Below are 24,057 nucleotides of genomic sequence, written 5' to 3' on the forward strand. Positions count from 1 at the left end.
GTTTGGTTATGAATAAATTTTTGTATGTCAGTCCAACAGTGTTTAATGTTTCTCCTTTAGCTAGATATTTCAGAATGCCATGTGATCCTTACTAAAAGACAACAGATGCTGAACGCTGCGACTGAAGTTGCAAGAGTAGTATCCACTGCAGCCTAGAGTGGAAAATGTAACACTGACCAAAGGTTGCTAAAGTTTTCCACTTTAAACAGAATAGCTTTACAGCTCTTCTCAGCAGTACAGGTAGCAGAGCACGCTTTACTGTAACATTTTCTAGTGCAGCACTGAGTAATGGAGGCTGCTGAGGTCAGCATGCCAGAGCAGGTGATGTTTACTCTAAGAATCAGACATCCCCAGGAGGATCTGGCAGCTGGTATAGCAGTGAGGTCACTGCAGCACAAAAATAAAAACTGAAATGTTCTTGAGCTGCAACATTTGCAACAAACACCAAGTTGTTCGACTGCAGACGTAATTAGGGATGTGCTGGTTTTACCTAAGTGTGGAGAGAAATTATCATGAGGCAAGCAGTAATAAGGTAATTCTGTGTCTCCCTCCTGTGAGATAGTTAAATGTCGAGTTTTTCTTTATTGAATTGTGTAGCCCAAAAGGGCCCCCTCTGAATGGCTGAGGGTAAAGGTTAGTCAAGCGCTCACTTAGCTGAGCTCACTAAGTGGTACAACTATCATAAAGAGTGAGATCAGGACATGTTTATGACCAAACACAGGAAGGGAGGAGTTGGGATTAACTGTTGAAAAGAGGAGAAGAATAGTGAGCAGTGTAATGAACCTACTCTGTATACAAATGAGGAGATTTTCAGTTAATACCTGCACAGGGAAAAAAGGTAATGCAGCTCTTTCTGTTCGAACTGTGAAAAGGAAGGAAGTTATGGAAGCAGCAGAGCAACTACCAAAGAAATAAGAGATAAGAAAAAAGCCTCTGAATGGAACCATCCGCTGTCTGCCTCCTCACAGGTCAAATTATTTTCAGCTGCTCGTGACTAGAGGGATTAACATTAACCCTACACTGCTCCAGTTCCTGCTTTCCACCGCTGCCTGCTTTGAGTGGCCTCATAAAAATGCCAAGGGTGCTCTGAAAGCAAAAAACTCTGACACATCATTTTCCACCCCAAATCCCCAAACAGTTTCCATTTGTTGTGATTGAGAGCAGGTGGGCTCATTCAGTCCCATGCAAGTGCTGCACTGTTTGCTGCTGTCTCCCTCTCTGTGTTGTAAAGGGGTGGGGGGGGGGGTGATGCCAGTCTAAATGCCCCTCTGTGGGGGTCACGGTGTTAACGCCATCTCTCACCGGCTGCACACCGACTCCGCTCTCTGCTGCTGCAGCTGGGGAGGCTTGTAGGTGTGGTCCCCCCGGCCACAGATACACATCTTGGACCCCAGTTTTCTGTTGCAGCGCCAGGTGTTTAGTTTGGAGCAGCACCACAGCCCTGTGGTTACTGGCTGCTTACACTCTAAACCTACATGTCCCACATGCACCGGCGGGGGGGGGGGGGGGTCAGTAACCCACAACTATTCTCCTGCCACTGTCCACAACACTGATAGACAGATGCTGATGAGTCTGTTCTAACAAGCTTTTAAATATAATAATTTTCACCATAACAAGATAACATGTGGAGTGATGCACCTCCTGAACATAACTTCTGAAATCCAACTGTGGTTTATTTTCCAACCACCATTGGAGCAGTTTCTGGGGAATCAGGGGAGCAGCAGCATAATTCACTGAGAACAAACACCAAGCGTAATGTGCCGTCGCCTTGAGCTCGCATTGTCCTTTGTGAGAGGTTGAAACGGGGCAGGGAAGGAAAAAAAAAAGAGTCAGCAGGCTGAGCTTCAGAAAGAGCCGAGGAGACTATAAAAGTGGTTTGATGCCCGCTGCTGAGGGGACTGCTCCGTACGAGCGCTGGGAGCCGGAGGGAGGACAGAGGACAGAGGACAGAGGACACACACTCTCCCTCTCTGTCACAGGTAGACACGGGACAGGCGGGATTTTGAGGATTTTACACACCGGAGATCAACACCGAGCCGCTTCTGTCAGTAGGATGCGCGTCTTCTGCCGCCGACCCGCCGCCGTCTGACACATTTCCCCCCCAGCAGGGCTGGATCTGATCACCGGTGTGTGGGCTGCTGCTTCTTTTTTTTTTTTTTTTTTTTTTTGGGGAGGTGGGGGGAAGTTGGCCTCGTTAAAACTTTTTGTGGCTGTAACTTTTTGATGCCAGGGAAATGGGAGCGCGCCAACGGGAGAGCGTGTCCGCAGTCTGCAGGAAAACTTTGCTCCGGACCGCGCTGGTTCTCTGGCTGACCGCGGCGGTGGACGGAACCTGGAAGACCGGACTTTACAAAACCTACTCAGCCGGGACGCATGTGGGCAGGGACCAGACCGCAGGATCTCACATTTCAGTGTATCAGAAGAGGTAAGACCGCTTTGGAGTCCCTTTATTTTATTCCACTCTCCACATAACAACCTTATTTGGCTTCCACGGCTTTTGTTGTTGTTGTTGTTGTTGTTTTTAAACAGTGCATGACTGTGCTGAGTTACTCCCATCTCCATCCATCTAGCAGGTCTGATTGTCTTCCTGACAGTTGGTTTCCTTTTTCCTGTGCTGGCAGGACACACAGCTCTGCTGACTCCAATTGTTGTCCCACCTTCTCTCTGTGTGGCCTCTGAGAGCTTGTCCACTGTCACTGGGTTGAGGCCCAACAGCAGTGTGTGTGTGTGTGTGTGTGTGTAGTGCGTGTAGTGTGATAAGATGATCCTTGGATATGTTTTTGTGAAAGAGGAACCTTTTTTCTTAGCCTTTTTTGGTTGTTTGTTTCGTGATGGCTGTCATAAAGTGCAAACAGGGAATAGCTTAAGTAAAGACCGTTGAATAGAGAAGAGAAAAGCGTCGTGGTGAGTTTATTTCTTGAAATGATGATGATGATGGCGATGATGAGGAAGAAGCTCCAGACTAAACACACAGTTAGGTGTGCTGACCGACTCTGTTCTCCTCCTGGACGGGCCCAGTGTTTAGCTCAGAAAGGAGTCACTGCTGCTGGATGATGAGAGGACGCTCCCAATCTTACAAATATTTATGCTTTCAAATTGTGAACGTGTGTGTGTGTGTGGGCTGAATCTGGCCGGAGGCTAACAGCCCCCCTCTCTGATGAGGCCCTTTCTTCTGGGTGTGTCCAGGTGGCTTTCATTGCTCCCGTCCTTGCTCCACTGGCTCCCCTGTCACTCACTCTCGGCCAAAGGTTTCTGGACGTGTTTACCAAACACCAAGCAGCTGGGGCTTCACTGCATCTGGGCTTGTTTTGGGCTGGGGGGACTGAAGTTTACAGTCTGTTTGCTGCTGTTTATCAGTGGCGGGACAGACGGAGAGGAAGCTGTTTTTGGTGTGAGTCAGAGGCGCAGAGGTCAGTGGGTTTGAGGTGACATGAGAGGAGCTGAAAGTAGCGGCCCACCTGCTGTCTGGGACGATCTCTGAGAACAACAGGGTGTGTCGACAAAGCAAACAGCGGCGGTGGGATTTCACAGAACAGGAGGCTCTCTCAGGGACGTTGGCAACTTCACATTCAATGACAGACACTTCATCTTAAATGTAAATACATTTGAATTTCAGCAGGCTGGAAAGGATTCTGTCATGGGAAAACCTTCACCATAGACATCCTCCCGTACCAGCCTGTCCTCACACAGTGATTACCCAAATCAAAGGGGATTAACCGCTCCTGAGTAATGAATTGACTGGAGCGGTTGTTCTGCAGAGGAGCTGATAAAGTGCTCATTCACCCCTGGAGCTCTTCACAGCTATATAAGCTCAGTACGCAGAGTTACAGAGGTAGTTTCTTCTGTCTTCTTTTTTTTCTCGTCTGGCCCACTTCTTTATCCTCTGTCGGAGGACTTGTCGTGGTCTGTCAGGCGGTTTGAGCCCTGTGGCCGCCTTCATTCCTCACCCATCTCAACCATATCCCACCTTGTTGAAGCCTGGGAATGAAGACGACAGAGATTCCAGCAGGCTGAGCCCTGAGTGGCTTAAAGCAGAGCGGCTTTAGATTTGCCCATTCAGATAAGTTCAATCAATGCATGTGTTCAAGGAGGTAGATCACAGATAGCAGGACGCAGTCTCCCCTTAAACAGAGCTTCCATTAATAATGACTGCTGGCTGATACATCTGTCTCAGGGAATGATATGATACTGAACGTAGGTCTGCTGCAATTCACTGACTGTAAACCAAAACTGGGTCTACGGCTAGTTTGATAATTGATAGATAAATTTAAACCACGTTGTAAGCAAAAATTATCAAATGACTTGCCACTTTTCTACATTTTATATAATAGTAGTCTGAATGTATTTGGTTTTTTATTTATGGCTGCACAATATAAGACAATGTTTTGGTGTCTTTCCCAGAGAAACAATTCTGTAGAATTAATGATGAAGAAATGTATTGATAAATAGAATAATTGTTAGCTGCAGTCCCTAACCCTAACGCTACATGTTCAAAGAAAATAAGTAAATAAGCCGTGAATAAACTACGCTTACATTCTCTAATGGGAGTTTTAGCTTATGGCTGGAAATGATTCTGTTTCGACTGTTGCCTGGACAAAACCACACAGTGCAGAACATCAACTCAGGAAATTGTGATGGATTTCTTTTTTTAATCACTTTATGATATAACTAAAAAACGAGTCATGTAGCAAAGACAGTGGCCCTACAACAATGCCCTAGTTGCAAATGACCAGTCCGCTGAGTCTCCTTCACAATCAGCTCTCTGCTGAAGCACATTTAAAGATTTACACACAGACACACACTCAAAGCTCACTGGTGTCTAGTCCTGAAAATAGAGGGCTCCAAATAGACAAAGAAAAATGAGACCTTTGAATTTTCTGAGTCACTACGGCCTGACCCTGAAGCCCATCAGAAATATTATGGTCCGTTATGAAATGCAACCTGAATGTAACTGTTCTCATTTTAATTTCTCCTTTCCCATAATAACTTGTTTTCAATTCCTTTCCTCTTATCTGCTCTGGATCTTTTAGTTTTTCCTAGAACCTGGAGACCGGGCCTTCAGGAATGTTGTGTCAGTCTGTCTTCATTAATTTTACTTTGACTTTACTCTCTCTATCTCTCTGTCTATTGTTGATGCTCCACATTTATCATACGCCTCTTCTACTGCCCATGGGACCAGCAGTGCTTCATAATTGTCCCTCCTTCCACTTCCCCTTTCCCATGGGAAGTTCCCTTGTGTGACCCTTATGATAAAATGACCTGTGTCTCTCCTCCGTCTCTCCTTTCCTTTCCTCTCCTCTCCTCTCCTCTCTCTGGCTGTTTGCCACATCTGTCCTTTGTTCCTCCTCGTGCATTTTCCCACAGACAGAGAAATTCCTCTAGATTCCCATCCATTGCATTTCAATCATATCTCTGACTCTTCAGCCCTTGTCCTCCCACAGCGAATGGACGGTTGGACAGAAAGGGAGTGACTGAGACGTTTTTCACCAACATCTCACCAGCATTTTGCCCTAATCAGTCCTCTTGGCAGTTCGTGCAGCGTAACTCCCATCTTCCTCCTCCCCGCACACTCTGCTGATGAAAGCGCACCCACTCAGAAGAGATGCAGACTGCACAGCGTACAGGGCGAAACAAGGGCACACACACAGCAACTGCAATACAGCAAACAAGGCTTTTGACAAGTTCAGGAGCTTTCTATCAGCATTTGCATTAATTTAATTTTCAGCCACAGCTTTGTTTTTTCTCCGATGTTTCACCGTCTTGGCGTCTGTGGGGTTGAAGAACAGATGGGCCAAAGCTCTGATTTTTCCGTCCCTTTAAGATTGTGGATTTCTTTCTTTACTGTTGGCTGTGGCTATGTGTGACTGTGAGGGATGGTTGATGATTTATTTAGCTTGAGCCCAGCATTCAGAGTGTGCCATGTGTGCTTAGAGACCTGATACTCACCAAGGGCTTGCTTGGTGTTTTTGCCAGTGAAACAGCATGGTGCTGGCAGGTTTCACACTTCATAACACAATGGTCCCTCCAGTAAAGAAGTGTTGACTATGAAACATTTTAGCGTGAAAGACACATTGCACAGTACACCTGTGTCACTTTGAATAAAGCAGAATTCAACAGACCAAAAGATCACCACAATATTTCTTAAGCAAGATAGATTATTATTATTATTTTTTTTCACATCCCAGAAAACATAATGAGGTCACCTGGAACTAGTTGGCACAATTTACACAAGGAGCATGTCATCGTATCTCCATCCTCTCTGATGTGGGGGAAGGATTCCTTTTGCTGGATTTTGTTTATTCTGTCATATGTGAATCAGCTTTAGCAAGTTATGCAGGTAATGCAGGTATTGGCTGTCGAGCCATTTAAGAAATTGTAAACTCTGTTATCCCGGCTGCTGCTCTTATTTGGTTCATTGAAGCCACACTGGCTGGCATTTCCTCTTTGATAATTGCATAAGTGCTATGCAAAGAAAGAGACCCGGCCTATAAAACTAACCCCCACTCCCCTCCTTGTACCCCCTGGTGACAATTTTAGCTGTTCCCAGGTGAAATCTCTTCTCGGCCTGGGAAACTCAGATGTTTATCTGTTGCGTCTGGAGGATAAGTGGTGGGGAGGGGTTGGGGATATTACCCTCTCCCCTGCTGTACCTGACCACAGCGTCTTCAATGTCTGAAATTTTCCACACATGATTAGAGCAGTCTTTTCTGGACAGGGGAAAGCAATCATAGAGTAATCATATAGATCCAAGTTCATTTTTGGAGCCTTACGGCTGATGGATATATACACGAAGCCTGAATTTAAATAGCATGTGCGGCAGATGGATTTCCCTCTCACTTTTCCCGCTTCTCTGGACAAGTTGATGATTAATTCAAACTGTATCTTACTTTTGCCGAGTTCCTTTTTACTTTTTAATATTCCATGGAAAACATTATCCTAGACGCAGGTATTTCTCATCTGTAACTTCTTTTGGCTGGAGAAACCAGTAGCTGCTGTCGCACACAGACATTTCTCAGGGGTGCCCACCTCTCACCGGATCAGGTCTGTGCGTGCGGCCACCACAACATGTGCGGATGGTTAATGGGAGTTAGTTCAGGGCTGCTTTGCATCCTCCGCCTTTGGCAGTTTCCTTTATTGTAAATTGTCTCTCTCTCTCTCTCTCTCACACACGCACAAACATGTGGTCTCGCATATTGACAAACAGACTTTGGTGGGCGCACCCTCCCACTCTGGTGAACACATTGGCAGCAGAACACACAAAATGTAGATTTTTTTTGTGCAACGAGTCACACAGTGTCCTTTGTGGTTCCTACAGAGAGCCCCCTTTCTATACATCTATTGATTGTGTAAACACAGGCTATAGAAATCGTTCTCCTTGTTTCTCCTCCAGATTTGGCCATATGAAGGTAATCAGGGTATTTATTCCCCCCATTGTTTATCAAATAATTGTAACATATGGCAGCTCAAACAGCCTCTTTGTGTTTTCCACGCATTAAAGCTGGGAGGTGCAACTGGCCTGGAACAGATATCTCCTGTTAGAGGGCTCACTCAGCTGTCAGTGTGGATTAAACTATCCAAAGCGCTCCCAGTCTCCCTATGAATCATCCTTTATATAATTTAGTGTCTTTTAGTCTAATGCCTGCACTCATGGACGATAACTGAACCCTTTTACTTTAAGAAAATATTTCAATTTGCTTCTAAATGCCCAAGAATGAGTAATGTGTGAGCACGTTTGATGTGGCCTGCTCTCAGCGATCGTACCCTCGCTATCAGATCTTCACCTCTGGCCTCTTCGTAAGCAGGTCGTTCTCTTAACAGCCCCAATGAACCCTCATCACGTCCTGATAGGCCTCTCTGGTAAACAGTGAACTCGTGACCCAACATTAACCTGTGATGAGAAACTCTGATCTCTGTATGAGACCTCATCCTCCTCTTTACTCCCTCCTGGGGGATTTTACCTCCTCTGAGGGCCAAATGCAAACGGATGTCTATTGACGGAGGAGAAACTGCAGTGTAAATACAGCCCACAATGCACCCCTGAAAATATCGTGGTTGATTAAAACCGTGTAAACACCATAAAGAAGTTTCAAAACAAAAGGGTGGGGGAAGGGAAGGATGAATCAAAACCCACGGGAGGACAACAGCCAATGTGACTGCGTGACAAATTTACTTTTGTGAGCTTGCTACAGTGTGGGTGCAGTCATCCAAATATCTTCTTAAAATATACCAGTTCCTCCTTAAATTATTTACTTTGAAAAGTTTCCCGCAAGCAAAGTAAAATAACGAATGGAGACGATCCTACTATTGCTTTACTTCTAAACTCTGAACTGAGTTTTTAAACAACTTTGTCTCTCCCTTCAGGAACTGGTGTCCTCATACCGTCACTAAGACAGTGACCTGCCAGGTCCAGAACGGGACGGTTCTCCAGCGGGTCTACCAGTCGTGCCGCTGGCCGCAGGGATGTTCAGGAGGGAGGTGAGGAAGTGAAGGCATCTTCTCGTTTAGGCTGCTGCTCCAACACTTAAATATGCAGCCTTTATGGAGTTTAAAAGCAGATAGAGTTGAAGCCAATGTTTAAAAGTTTTCTTCTTTGTGAGCCATTGTTTTTAGACCACATTTACAGGCAAGCAAGTCAGAAAAGCCCCCCCGAATCTGCCCCAGACAGCTGAGTACGTGTTTTTTTTTTTTTTTTTTTTTTTTTCCCAGCTACAAGACCGTGGTCAGACCGTCCTATAAAGTTGTGTACCGCACAGTGACGTCTCTGGAGTGGAAGTGCTGTCCCGGATTCAGTGGCGTCGCCTGCGAAGAAGGTAAGTGCAGGCACACGGATAGAAATAAACAAGAGCTCGGCTTCTTGGTGGGGACCATTGCTGCCATCTGGGCACGAGAAATGCCTCAGAAAAACAGGTTTCCCCAGAAGTTTATCAGTTCCCTTCACCTTTTTCCTTCACGTGCCTCTGGGTGTCCTCTTTTTGTCATGATTTAAAGCCGACTCATTTACCGCCATCTGCACCCCTCTGGCCTGCATTGCTGTCCTATAGCCTGCAGGTGTGCCTTCAATACACATGTACAAGTAATACTCATAAACAGGAGTGATTCCCATTAGCCTTACATAAGGCTGCTTCTGTCTTTACAATGAAGTTAAGAAACCAGATCCATCAGCCTCCTCAGAGGGAGTCAGGTACCTCTACAGCTTTAATTTGTTCGTTTTAAGAGTTGTTGTACAATGTAAGGGTTGTTTCTTTAGTGTGATTTTAAGTGTTATGGTCGAGCTGGAACCAAGTCCACATCCTCCCAAAGTGCCATGCTAGCACTACTGTTTTCATTTTTTGTAACTACAGTAGCTGCCCACCACACACACACACACACACACACACTGCCAGTGTGTAATGACTTGCCCTGGCACTGGCCCCTGTGTCTCGGCAGTCTGGGGAGAAGAAGGGTGGGGCGTCTGTTTGTGCTGGGACCCAGGTCACGACTGGGTGTAACATAAATCACTGGGCTTTGTGACACACAGGACAATAAATATTTACAGTAGTTTAAGTGGTCACTTTTCTGCGGTGCCTAAAGCAGAGGCAGATTTTCTCCCTAATGCCCCCACTCTGAGGTGAGCTGAGAACAACTCAGTGGCCTCCCAGCGAGCTGTAGTCAGCTGCAGTGTGGCCTTCACTGGAAACATTTCTCCAGGTTTCCTGCTTGTTTGCGCCTGATGGAAGACATCAAAGCTGCCTTGTTTTAAACTGTCCCCACTTTCAAAGTCAGGAAACACACTCACAGTTGGGCAAACCAGGCTTCACTTCACAAAAGCGCAGGGACTCGCCGTCAAACGGGGAGGAAATTATCCAATTAAGTTGTTGCTGGAGGAGATTCTCCTCCGGTTGTCATGGCAGTAGGGGGTTGCTGAGCCGACAGGGATGCTGGGATTAGCCACTTATCTGAGCGTCGTTCCGGGTGGCTCAGATCACAGGCTTCGCTGAGTGGAAGTGACAGGTCCCATTCACTCTGCGGCAACATGGATGCTATCCAGGGCCACCGGTGCTTTGTTCTGCTCCTGCCACGTGAGCGGAGCCTCTTGCCAGCTCAGAACCCGATACCCCACTGCTGTCTGCCTCATTTGCCGTTTTAAGGAGAAATAAAAGCTTGCCACACGGGCCGACGAAGCTGGAGACCGGATTGTGCTTAAATCTGTTACTACAGTGTTGCCAAGTGAAGTTAAATCTGCATTTGTAGTTTAGTGGGTGCAGGTTTCAAATCCAGAATCTTAATATCTGTGTGTGGCTGCATCTGCAAATCTCCACACATTGCTTTGTGGATTTCCAGACGGCTGAGAGCACTTGTTTGACTTTGAGTATGACTGAATTAAAAAAAGGTTGAGTACCTGAAGCAGCTTTGTTGTTTAAGAGAACAAATAACTGACAGCCACAGTGTCAGACATTAGAAACATATTGCTTTTCATTTTCAAAAATTTCATAAATAGCTAATACCAGATACATACATCTTTAAAGAGGTCCGGTGTTGCAGGTTTTAAGTCATATACTTTGATCCCACAATCCCTTTTTCTTGAGCTTGTCTGCTTTTCACAGACAGTGGAAAACGTATATGAGCCGCTCCTTCACTCATGCTGTCCTGGTTTTACTTTACATTTTTCTCACCAGGGTGGCTCAAAAGCCCCTGGTCATGTCTGCGTCCCAAAGCCGGTCCGCTTTCCAGCACATACCTCAGGACTCTTTCCCTCATAGGTGAAAGAGAGGAAGGCAGGTCTGTTATAAACTGAGATTGGAGTTATTGATTGCTATATTTTGAACGGAGATGAGAGTTGGAGCTCAGGTCTGACCCCTCTGCTCGCTGTTGACATGGTTCAACCTGAAGTCAGAAATAAATGAGGAGAAATTATGGGAAGGGGTCACGCCATGCTGTCATCCAGTCATATACGTGCCTGTGAAAATCTTTGGCATATCACGTTGAAACTTAGGGCTTCACAAGCAAAACATTACATCACAGCTGGGCCGATAAACAAACGTACTCTGCCAGAGTACAAGAGGAGTAAGGTGACACTGCATCAGACAGGCACCTTTAACATTTGCTCCCTTTATTGTACTTCCTGAACCCAAACTCAGGACTTGGCTGGAATTCCAGGCCAGTGCTGTAATTACTGGGTCCTAATTGTTTTCTATGAGGTTTGGGAGATATTGTCTTACTTCTCGACTTGGAACACAATGGTCTTTATCTCTGATTGAGCTTGAGAAGAAAAAAAAAAAAAAAAAAGCAAAGTATTTGCAGATGGAGGCGCTTTTATAGCCTGCCAGAAACAGGGATTTAATGTATGCCTAGTTGGCTTTGGCATTGCAAGTAAGTAAATGCTTGATTTCAGAAGGGATATCCCACCTCATGCTCAAACACAAATATCAAAATTAAACTAAACTAAATTTAGAGGTAATTTTTTGACATGGAAATTTCAAACATAATACATAAAACCAACATTACTGTATTAGATCTGACCCTCCAACACTCCCAAACAGGCAGCATCAGTATGCAGGACGGACAAAGAATTTGTGATTGCATCCTCAGCAGTCTTGGACATCTGTGACATTCATTCTGGACTTTTGTCCTCAACCTCTAATTTTAAAAGTGTGGAAATGACTGAGAGACAGCTGATATGATTTATAGAGGGAAGCACTTAAAAAAAAAAAAACACACACACATGGCTGTAGCTTATCACAGGGGGCCCGCCGTGCAGTGAAACATATGGGGGAATGTAGACTTGAATTAGCATGGCTGTCAAAACTCTGCCACAGGGGTCCCCATCAAGCCGTATCTCACAGCCAAGCGGAGGCTGTGGTTTTTGGGTTGCAATTACGCTATGGCTTGGAGGCAGAGGCACACCGACTGTAATAAGCCGCAGAAATGTAATCTGTGTTTTCACAGCTCAGCGTAGCTTATCACAGGCCTACACGCTAAACCCTGCACTTTAAACATCAGCCGGCTGCAGCTTGCCGCTAGCAAAAGAGGAGTGGGAGTGCGTGGACGTCGTTATGTCTCCGTCTGACTGCCAGAATGAATGTGTGGGCGACAGAGCGAGGTGTTGAGGATTTGTATAGTGAGGGATGCAGCTGCTCGGTGTGATTAGCTGCTTTAATGGCGGCAGGCTTTAGTAGCTGTGAGTGGAGGGACCCCAGCCTGAGGTCAAAAGGAGCGGAAGCTGAGAAAGAGCAGGTGAGCTCCACTCCCACTCTGTGCAGACCACACAGAGACGCAGCGTTATCGAAGTCGTTACACCAACAGAACATTGTCACCTTTGCTTCCAGCCCTCCCCCCTTCTCCGTCCCCCACATTGCTGGATTCCCATGTGTTTGCTTTAGCAGGTGTTAGACGTGTCAGTCTCACCTCCTGCTCCAGTTCATTCACAAAAACCTGATTTGATGTCAAATATTTTAGCTGCACTCACACACATTAAGAGTATTTATGCATTCATGAGATGACAAAGACATGTAAATCATATCATATACGGAGGGCAGGCTGGAGCTGGTGTGCAGAAAAAGACCACAGCTGATATTCATGGTTATGGAAATGACAAGCACGGCGCAAGTGCTGAACCCAAATTGGAAGCAGCTGAAGTGAAGTCAAACTTGGCTGAAGGTCCCAGATGAGATTAGACATGGGAGCGTCCAGCCCACAGTCCTCTGCTCAGGGGAATGGCAATAATAGTCATTAATTAACAAACAACACTGCTGAAAATACTGACCACCAGCTGAAAGTTAGCCAAACGTGGATTTGTTCTTTTAACTCTTGTCTCGTGTCTGCCCCTCTTCTTCTTCTTATGTAAGTGTGTGCTGGTATTTGAATTTATACAAAAGCCCCAAATTATATTTTGTAGAAAGGTTCAGATATTCAAAATGGAAAATATATCAATAATTATGATAATTTGATGACATTGTTTTGAAATGTTCCATGCAAACCGCATACAGAGTACACAGTGAGCAGCTAAAACCATGGAGCCTGAGAACGAGAGAAACTTTTTCTGTAAGGCAGACGCAGTTACGGTAAAATATCACTTCTCATACAGGCACACTTCTTTAGATTTGCCAGAGACATGATTTAATATTTTATTTACCATCTTCATGTGAGACCTTGTCTTTACATAAAGTACGGTTTTCATTCTTTACTTGCACCATTGGCTGATCACTCTGTTCCTAAATCTACAATAAGACATCTACAGTCTACGTTAAGAGAATTTCAGAAAAATGCAGAGGTATGCTTCTTTACTAAAACCTCTTTTTTTTTTTTTTTTTTTACTTTCATACAAACTTAGCCTTGAATGTGAGTTAAGTTTTATGTATCTGGCCTCTGGACTGGAAATGCTTTTTCTGCTTACTGATTTATTTATTATTCCCAACATTCCCAGAGTACATTGAAAACTATTTTTCCTGCAGTCAGGAAAGAATAAAGTGGGCAGCAGTCAGCATTGCAAAACAGGTTTTAGGGGTGAAAATAGATGCACACCAGCACGCACACATACATAGATAGATAGATAGATAGATGTACTTTATTGATCCCAAACGGGGAAACTCTCATGTCACAGCAGCAAGACACACTGTACACCACACTATGTTATGATATAGGATATATATGTAATAATAATAATAAAAATATATAAAAAAAATGTCATGCACATGTCATAGTAATTGGAGTATTCTTCTGCCCCAAATAAAACAGAGGCAGCTGCGTTCACGCAGTAGTCTAAGTGGACTGTTGTTCTGATCCCCCCCAAACAGCCTGACGGGTCAAGCAATCAAGAGCAAGATTTCTGGCCAAGATAAAGCCAAATGACCTGGTAAGGTCCTGTTTGGGTGGAAAGAAAACCTTTGAAATCCCCCCCACCCGCCCCGACAAGAGCAGAGGTGTGATCTCTTCCTCCTTTTCTGTCATCTCTGATCCACTCCGTGACTGATGTCAAGAGAGCTGCCATCTGCCCTCACTGCCCTTCAACATATCAGCGCCTGTCAGCTTCCAGGTACAGAGTGCCATGATGTAGGTACTGGGTAACACAGCACCTCAGTGTTTAGGTCGGATCTGAGAAAGTAATGAAACATATTTGGCGTTTTGACGTCAGGGTTGAGACAATAGCAGCATTGAAGGAGCTCGTGGTCCTGTTGGCTTCATACAGCTGTAAAGAATTCAGCGGATGTACTGGACCCTTGACTTATTGCAAATCCCCATCTTTTGACTAGTTTGCCACATTTCCAGTCACCTAGCTTTATTCCTTCTTCCTTCTTAATATTCCTCCTCCTCCTTTATTGAACTGCTCAAATCTTTATATTCCATTTTGTTGTCAAATTCTTACTTTATACCTTTTTATATACTTTTTGTTTTACTCTCAATAACAATTTTCCTGATTAACTGAGTGAATGTATTCAAAGATAAAGAAAATCAATAGAACATCATTCAAGTAGTTACAAATACCAACAATTACAATGTCTTCCATCGTAATCCTCTCGCATACAACAAGCAACACATCCTCATCTTACAATGCTGGGAGACGCAACCTGCATTTTCCAGGGTCCCTTTGTAACTTAAATAAAACCATACGTCAGTGGAAAACCATCTTCACTTTGAAGATGTGCTGATGTGATTCAGGCTGGGTGAAAGATTATTTCATGAATCATTTGGGCAATAAAATGTCAGAAATCAATTTAAAAATGCTCAAGGTGATGTGTTTGCATTGATATAAACTTTCAATCCAAAAAGAAAAAAAAAAAAAAAAGGCGCCTAGGGAAGCTGGAGCCAGAAATGTGAGTCATAAATTCATCATCAGGAGCTTCTGATAGATTTTTTTTGAAGCACAAATTCATCTCCACCTCGGCAAAATTCAACCTCTCACGTGTTTTTCTTTTTTTTTAATGCTTTTTTTCCGTTAGTCATGTGAGTTCCTGTAAGATCCAGTTACGTTTCCTTCTGTTACTGCCGTGTCATCCCCAATTCTATTAAGTCCTAGACCATAACGTATAAAAAAATCAACAAAAACAGTTGACTTTCTCCTCTCCCTTTATATCAGCCTGTGGTTACTGTTCACTCCCGGTAGCCTTGATGATCTAGCCGCTCATTTGTCGCTGCTATGTGTTCATAAACATGTACGGCACCACATAAGAGCGGTTCGAGCGGTTCATGGCTTTGTGGGTGGGGATTTCATGAAGCCGACCTTCAAACCTCCTCCACTCCCATATACACAAAACCACAAACAGACCACCACATCACAGAGATCATGCTGCAGTGACATCATTAACAGCCCCCCCCCCCCCCCCCTCCTCCACCCAGGGTCTGTCTGACTCTCCCAGACATTAAATGCTGCAATCTTGGATAAGGTGTAGAATTTACAAGTCTTCGCCCCCGTCTGACTTTTGAGCTCTTGGTCTCTGCATATATTTCCATTTGCTCATGCAGTTGATAGGGTCCTCAGCAGGGATGAGGGGAGTGGTGCTGATGGCTGTGATTAGTTCTGGACTTAAGATGAGCCTGTAGAGTAGGTTTGGATCAGCAGTCCGTCTAATTAGAGACATGCTTGGTTGGCTTTCAGAGCTCAAACCTGACAGAGGAGCAGGCACCCTTTCAAGGAGCCAATCGCCTTCACCAAAGAGAAATTGCCTCCCTTGAGGCAAAAAGTTTCCCAAAATAGTCAACAATAAGCGAACCTGCCTCCAGACTTTGCTGTATTTGTGTTGGTCTTGCAGTCACAAACAATAACAAGAAAACCTCTACTGTAGAAATGTACTTGCTATGGTTTTATTGTGTTTGCAGCCACAGTGTTACAAGCACAATGCACACTATCATACATCCAAATCCAGATTGCAAGGCACCCAGAGCTGAGTTTGTTTATAAATCTGAGCGATGTGTCAGACTACATATCACACCCATTGATTGCAACTGGCTCCAAATACATTTACAGGGTGAAGGAAACATTGTCTTCCAAGGTCTGAGCAGAGATGTGAATAACTATTGTACTTATTGTACTTACTGACCCTGCCAGGGTCCTTAATCTTCAAAAAAGATTGACAGTGTTTATGTTCAGAGAGTAATCATGGCACTGAGGTGAGAGACCATGCAGGTCTCTAAAGTTGTAGCATTTATTGTTATCCACCTTGGACTTCCATCCTGAGCTCCCTTCTGTAAATGTGGTGTTTTGTGTTCATATTTTTTGATACATTTTGTAGAAGCATGCTGAATATCTTGTTTTTAGACAATGTGATATTTCTAACAAACCTACTTTGCCACATATGTTGCACTTCAACTGTCCTCAGTGTCCACAGAAAGTGCATGTATGAGAGTGCTGCACTACTAGAACATGGAAGACATGCATCATTTAGGTTGGAGCGCATATCTGCTGTCTCAGGCTGACACACACTCACCCCCATTAATTCTGCAGTAGTCTATAGAGCATTTCAACACATCCTTTTAACGTCTCTCTGTTCTCTTGAAATCGTGCATCTTCTCGAGATCACCTCACAGGCTCAGAGTTCTGTGCAGGAAGTTTGGCATGCTTCAGCAGTCCTAGTTCACTGTTTGCGGCTGGTTGTGGCAGCGCTGGCGTGGTTGGTGAGGCAGTAGTTGGGGGCTCATAGCCAGGGGGGCCCAGCGAGGTGAGCTCATTAACAACAGGACGTACCCCTGAACCTCTAAACCCAGGCCTGCATTCCGTCCGCCCCAGTGCCCCATGGGACTCATCCAGGGGGGCTTTAAGAGCCCTGGTGTTTTGGTTGGACCCTCGCCATAGCCAGAGCTGAGCTGTGCATGACGACTGCCTGACCCCCCCCCCCGCAGCTTCCTCACCCCACCTCCTCTGCCCATAAATACAGTCCAGGGAGAATGTTTGTATGGTCCTTCTTCTTCAAGTGTTTACGGCTCTCTCAACTAAGTCATGCTGAGCTCTCAGCCAGAGCCTGGCAGCAAACAAACATGCACACTCGCACACGTGCACGCCAAGAACACCTGCTCTCACAAGTGCATATATAAAGCTTGTATGGACAAAAAGACATGTGGCTAGGACTAAAATTAAACACACATTTTAGGCACCACAAGTGACTCAGGTCACACAACCAAACGGGAAAAGCAGTGGGATGAACCTGCTGAGTTCCTTTAATCAAAAAACTTGATATAGGGTGCAGACACGAGCTCACCGTCTCACTGCGCTCTTTTGCACATACATGCTGTATATCAGTTGCATGTGTGCTTCATGACAGACAGGCTGACAAGGGCAGTAAATCACTGCTACTGTGCCAGAGTCGGAGCTCTATCTGATCCGCCTGCTGCCATTATTGACTGTGGATGGAGGGACAGAGAATTATGTCATGGCCCTTTTATTTCTGTTGGCTGCCGTCCATTTTGTCCTCCTAAAAGGCTCCTTCTCACCTAATGGGGACCACATGTGGCCCCATTAGGATGTCTGCACAGTGTTGTGCTGACACTGGGGTTTAGCCATATCGAACAATCCAAATTCTCCAAACTGTACTTGGATGGCAGCAAAATTGTCTCTTTGTCCAGATTTGCATATACTTGTGTATTATTGTGCGATGCAGTGCTTTAGCCACATTCCCCAGTGTATTGTGTTTACTATGATAGGGACATGTGATTATAACCATCCTAACGTACGTTATGGAAATGGCCCTCCTCAGTTTATCACTGATTACTGAGTCTTTCATCACCTTGTGTCATCCTGTCCCCACTGCCAGCGATCTTGACTAATCCTTCGCAAAAATATCAAATATTCCCACACAATGATATGTCACCTCAGAGGATCTGTAGACCAAAAGGATTATTCTCAGTTAATTCGTTTTATATGAACTCTTCACTCTGCCTGTGTAAACCGAGCTACTCGAGTAAACAGAGCCCTATTGAAGCAGAGTTACTAAATCTGAGGCCAGATGGGTTCTCGACTCCGAAACAAAGTGGAGAATTTGTCCTGAAAGTCCAAGCTCAGGTCTCACTCTCGTCCCCTGGCCTTGTTCAAAGAGAGGTAATCTATTCCCTCTCGCACAGATGGAGTAAGAGATGAGTGTGTAAAATGAGAATGGCTGTTCTAATGAAAGGGTGGCACGGGTCCAGCGGGATGCGTTTCCTCAAGCGCGGTCCGGTAGAAAGGGTAACGAGAGTGAGAATAGAAAGAGGATGTGTCTTTAATTCCTCTCCTGCTGTCACAAGTTGATACTTGCAAAAAAATTAGATGGCTAAGTTGTTTAAAGACAGACCAAGGAAAAACATTAACGGTGTAGAAAGAGCGAGACTGCTGACTGGAAAGGTCTGTTCACGTTACCGTTGAAATGACAAAGAACAGACTGAAGTAATAATCATGATGAGCATCATTCATGCTTTCTCTCTGAGCCGTAACTGCAATCTTCCTTTAAGGTCATTTATCTTCACATAATGTAACTGAACTTTAGAGGTAAAATTAGATTTGAGGCTCCCACATCGTTGTATGCTCTTTGTGAGTCTCTCACAGTCCATGCACCGCTACCCCCTGGGCGTGGGTGTGTAGCCACAGGGACGCCAAAAAGGGTGAAAGGCCAAGCGATAGAGGGGTGCAGGATTTGTGCTTTGCAGCAGGATAATGGCAAGTATTGTTCTTTAAGTGCCAGAGCTGTATCAAGACTTTCATCGGAAATTTCTTGACATACTCATCTGGCGTCAGTCTAAAATTTCAGAGACACTTCAGAGCTGTGTGTTGTGACCTTGTCACACTTGGGCAGCACAATGTGTGCCATTTAGCGCCTGAGTATCACTAAAAAGGAATGATTAAAGCTGAACGGAGCACTGAACAAGTGCCTCGGCATTTAGGAGGCTGACAAGCAGACATATTCAGAGATAATTCCTATTACCTTCTTCTTTGTTCAGTGTTGTGATGTAACTGTTGCCCTGTTTTCTCTTCATCTGCTCCGTTAGGCTGAAAGCTGTCCAACACAGATATATGCCAGATACTCCAGAGGTCACTGTGAGTGACGGTGAAATCTCAACCTGAGATACTTTCACTGTAGGTCTGTAAATGTGATAAAGGCCTCACACACTCCTTGATCTGCCCATGGACAGGAAAGGGCATGCTGGGAGATGAATTACAAACACTGCTCAGTATCGTTCATCCATCAGAGCAGCTCTTCTCGCCAAGCTGGAATTCTTTTTCTCTGGCTGCACCTGACGGTGCAGAAACCTTACCCCGAGCTACTGCCAGTTCACTTTTTTGCCCAAAAGTGCAGCTGGAGCTTTTCAGAAGGGTTTCAGTCCATCCAAAGTAGCTTCTGTCTGCAGGAAGCAGCCATCCTCTCTGGAAGAGATGGATCTGAGTGGCTTTGCAGCAAATGGACAGAGCAGAGATCCTTATCAACTTCGACTCTGCTCGCTGAATTTAGATGCTGATTAAAAATGTTGATGTTGGAGGGTGATAATATGTGACATAGTGCACTATGCGGAGTATGGGCAGAGAAAAAGAGCTGGGCATACTTCGATGAAGATATTTATATAAAAATTTGGCCAAAATTAGTAACATGCGATTCGCAAATAAGGGAGCAAACTAAAGCTCAGTGTAGTGGGAATGGATTGAGATATACAGAATAAGATAATATTGCACAGTTTTTATGTTAGTGTACAATATTTATTGTCTGACATTTTGAAATATCTAAACCGTTGGAGGTGTCCAGTCACCGCAGATTTCATGTTTGGATTCATTAGTGGTTTCGATTTGAATAATTTTAGGTTTGCGTGCAAAGAGGGGGAAAATGACAAGTAATTTTTTTTTTTCTCCAAATCAGTCATGGCCTGAGAGGCTGACAGGAAACAGAGAGAGAGAAGGAGAGAGAGATGGCAATGACCTGCAGAAAAAGGTCCACAGGCAGAAGCAAACCCTGACCACTGCAGTTACAAGGCATGCCTTCTAACCGCTCAACCACCACTTTAACAAAATACAGCTACTGTTTTGCACTACGAGCTTTGAATAAAAACACAGAGAAAAAGCCAGCTGTTTGCCCACAGTCAGATATATCTGTTGGCTTCTCTGTCTGGAGAAAAAATTATTTAATGTTATAGTGCCACAAGAAAACCTTTGCTCATGTCTTTTTCCATGATTTCACCATATTTCTCTTCATAATGATGACGTGACCCAACCAGCCATATCAGATTTGGTGTAGCCATAATTTGTGACACACAGTAATGTTTTTGAGCATGATGGAAAGCACATCTTGTTTGTAGAGAAGACATGCTGGACTTTCAGACAGTTTGCATTTTTACCTGACTCTCCAGGTCTTGCTACAGTCGCTGTGACAGTGTTTAACCCCGACTGTATGGACGGTCACAGAGTCGCCGATACAGAGAGCTCATAAGTGAGCGTTCTTAAATCAACCCTGAGGCCCTTTGGCTGTATCTCATATATAAATTATGATAACATGCAGCACTCCCTTCGTTTTTATCCCCATAACTTCACAGAAACGGGAGGAGGGCTTAAGTGTTAAAACAGTATAAAATTACTTTGGTTTTCCACTTGTGTTGAGTCTTATCATCTCAGCGCTGAGTGATGTCATGTGTAATTCTGAAGCGCTCATAAAGCTCTGGACCAAAATACTTTTTTATAGCAGTCTGGTGTGTAGTTTAATGTAAATGGGTGTATAATGAGCTTTAAAGGTCGATCTTGTCTGAACTGTCACTTGCGATTTTTACAGCTTCCATAAGTAGTTTAACAGCGTGCAGATAAAACAGTTTGCTCAGTCAGCACAGTCCGCCGTCATTTTGTTGGTAGACGGTGACACTTAATCTCCCAGCACTGAGTTTTATGAATCAATTAAAACACAATAAATTGAGGGTGTGTAAGAGCTCGTAAGAGATGCCGTTGATGGTTTTGGTTGACTGGCGCATTTTGAAGTCTTTAATAAAGAGCTTCTCTATATTTTTAACCTCTGTCTGCTTTCTTCCACTGTGAGATGAGGAGGGAGCTTGTTTTTCTCACAAACTCTTTCCATATCTTGAAGTGCCACAGTATGATATACTGTACTTTAGACATTTTTGGGCTTGGAGTCAAACAGCGGGACACGTCCATCCATTTTTACTGTAACGCCAAATGTCTGGAGACGTCAGGTCAATCTCAGCCAAGACCTCCACGTCTGCTCCAGAGCGGAGCTCACGCTGCCAGATATCAGCGATGAAGAGTGGAGGATAGAGAAGATACACACATCATGTTTGAACTACACACACAGGCATGCACATTCTGGATGGACGGATTCTGCTAACATACATACACACGGGAGACATATTTAGTTGAGGTTGGCCAGATGTTTATGTAAGTATGTATGTGCGAGAGTGCTCTGCTCATCTCTGCAGCTTCAAACTCTGCACATCTCCATGGTCGCAGCATGCTCTGGTCTGATAAATTACGCCCTGTTGACCGGGGACGGGGGTCTCACCTGAATGATATTTAGACCTGCAAAGCCATGAAAGACCATGTGTTTAATAGTGTTTAATAGGCCTGAAGGAAATGGTCCTTTATGAGCTACTGTATGAAAATGAATTTACTTTCTCTGACACTCTAAATATGACAAATAATTGAGTGAGTTTCATTTAGTTTGAAAGAAATGCCGATATGATAATTTTGTGTAGCTCACAGTTAAAAAGCCAAACTCTATGTAATACTTCAATCATAAACAAAATTATTTGGTCTAGTTCAGGGATCTAAACCGCCTATTAGACCTCCTAAGACTTATTTTCCGATCTACACTAAGTACTGTTGATTAATTTGATAGGCCGATTGAATAAACTAATAAATAACTTAACTAATAAAAAACAAAATAAATAATTTGTCAAGCAAAACTTAAAACTTCTTACAAGTTGAGAGCTTAGCACTTTTGTTTTTACATAACAATGTTCTGAAATATGGGGATGCACATTTTATAAAGACAAGATCTCACAGGTGGATGTGATGTTGCTACAAAGTCAATTTATACTGATACTTTTGAGTAAAAAAAAAAAAAAAAGGCCCTGATGGGTTGAATGATATGTTGTATGTTTCAATGATGCAAATAAATCATTTACAGCCTTTTTTTTTTTTTAGTCATGCCAACAGAAAACTGTGACTGATGTGGCTGAATTGTCTACTTTGGCATTCCTTCAGGTTTTTCTCTTTATCAGTCACCACCTTCTCACAGCGTGCCTGAGAGGAAGTGCTGCAGGGAAGGCAGTTGTTTTAAAACTTTGTGATTGCCAGTCAGGAGGAGTTCGAGGGGGGGCTTGTGCTGCTTTGTAATGCAGTTCTGAGATAAGGACCACATCCACCACATCAACAACCTCTGCTGGAGCCCCGCAGGGTCACCATGCTGACGTGAAAGTGTGATCACACAGCGTCCTTTATTGGCCGACAGGAGCAGGGTGGTTGATGGCTCAGCTTTGTTTGTGTCTCGTTCTGCTGCGAAAGCGGTGATGATTCTTCGTTTCGATCGGAGGCTTCCTCTGATCCTGTAATCTGCATCTACTCCTCTCCAAGGCAGCCGCTCCTCTGTATGTTCCTGCTTTCATCCTTGTGTGCGTGTATTCACGCGCTCAGCTCTGTCTGTGGGCATATTTTGTTGAAGTACTTTTCGGAGATAAGACCTTCAGTCTGTTGTGATGGCAGAAGAATAGAGGGTGAAGGGAGTGAAAACACTGAAGCATCAGTTCTTCCTCCCCATTTCCTTTTTTCATCTCCTCTGGTGTCTTTCATCTTTTTTTCTTTCTTTTTTTTTTTTTTTTTCATCTTTCCTTGCAGTTTTCTCAAGTTTCTTCTCAGTCGTCCTGAAGTAAAGTAAATTGTGGAACTTTTGCAAACTGTGAGAGAGTTTCTGGGTTTTTAGGTGAATGTCAGATGAACACTGGAGCACTCCATCACCTAGCAGCATCTCCTTCTTGGCAAACTAAGACAGGCGAAAGATCTGGGGATAAAATAACACTGAAGGAGAAGTAGTGCATCACTGAGCGCTTTTCTAGACTGAATTATCCAGTGGCCTCCTCTGGTGCGTTACAGCCAAAAAGTGAGTAAAAACCCAAATCCCCACATCTGCTCTACAACTTGGAGCACTCATTCTGCAGTTAATAAATCTGCCTTTGACGCTTCAAATACCCTCAAGTAATACTGTTTATTTTAATGTTTCGCCTCATTTCTTTTCCCAAAAACTAATTTTTTAGATTATCCATCGTTTGCTGCTGCACTTATTTAGTAGCAGAATTTGAGGTTGTATAATTGGAGCTACAAACGGTTTGACAGAAGTGTTTATTGCCTTGCTTCATTCCATGATAGTTCAATCCCACTGAACTTTAAAGCCAAGAAAACAGCAGCAGTAGTTTTTTTTTTAACACGGCCATTTATGTTATTCAGATTTCTCATGCATAGGATTCATAGCCTAAACATTAATTGTTTTCATAGTATCTCATGAATCATGATTTCATCCTCCTCCAAACGTACACATCAGTGTATGAATGTACCACTGACTGATGCTTTTTGATTTATCGAACTTTTTACATTTTTTTTCTTTCATGCTCGTCCAATCTAAACACAGTGCAGTATGATGACCCTGATGAAGGCCACAAGTTTGTGTTGCTGGAGGTTTGACCTCTCCACACTATTTACCTTTTCCACCGCAAAATCCCTTTTCTTTTCCAAAGGCTCCAGAAACCTGTCCTAAACACGGAATTGCAGAAAAACAGCCACTACTCCCCCCCACCGCTGCCGTCCGTACCACTCAGCTCTGGATGCCTGTTTTTAGCTTTATCATCCCTTTGTCGAGCACACAGAGCATGCATACTTATCTCCAACGGCGCAGAACACAAACAAACCTCAGCCCCCACGTGCATGAGGGCCCACTTTATTTCCCCGTCAGAGGAAGCATACATGAGACAGAACCACAGGCTGCAGTAACACGGCCCAGACCTGAGGGGTTGTGGCTGTGTTTGGGTGCGAGGGTGACAGAGCAGAGATATGACATGAAGATGAAAAAAGACACCTGCGCGGAGGGCACATGAGGAGCCTTCAAAGGGCCTTCGTGAGTAATAATCTTCCGCCTGTAC

The 24,057-nt window shown here is 44.2% G+C and overlaps 1 protein-coding gene across 2 annotated transcripts in view; it reads left to right on the forward strand.

The window, feature by feature from the left end:
• The first annotated feature begins 1,829 nt into the window (after positions 1-1,829).
• Positions 1,830-24,057, forward strand: part of emid1 (EMI domain containing 1) — a 48,958-nt gene continuing 26,730 nt past the window's right edge. For both annotated transcript variants that reach the window (XM_029511384.1, XM_029511383.1), the window contains exons 1-4: positions 1,830-2,126; positions 2,231-2,425; positions 8,362-8,475; positions 8,707-8,810. In XM_029511384.1, the coding sequence (XP_029367244.1) occupies positions 2,235-2,425; positions 8,362-8,475; positions 8,707-8,810 (409 nt within the window). In that variant the 5' untranslated portion in view covers positions 1,830-2,126; positions 2,231-2,234. The remainder of the gene's footprint in view (positions 2,127-2,230; positions 2,426-8,361; positions 8,476-8,706; positions 8,811-24,057) is intronic.

The sequence above is a fragment of the Echeneis naucrates genome, chromosome 9, assembly GCF_900963305.1.
Source record: "Echeneis naucrates chromosome 9, fEcheNa1.1, whole genome shotgun sequence".
Taxonomy (NCBI): domain Eukaryota; kingdom Metazoa; phylum Chordata; class Actinopteri; order Carangiformes; family Echeneidae; genus Echeneis; species Echeneis naucrates.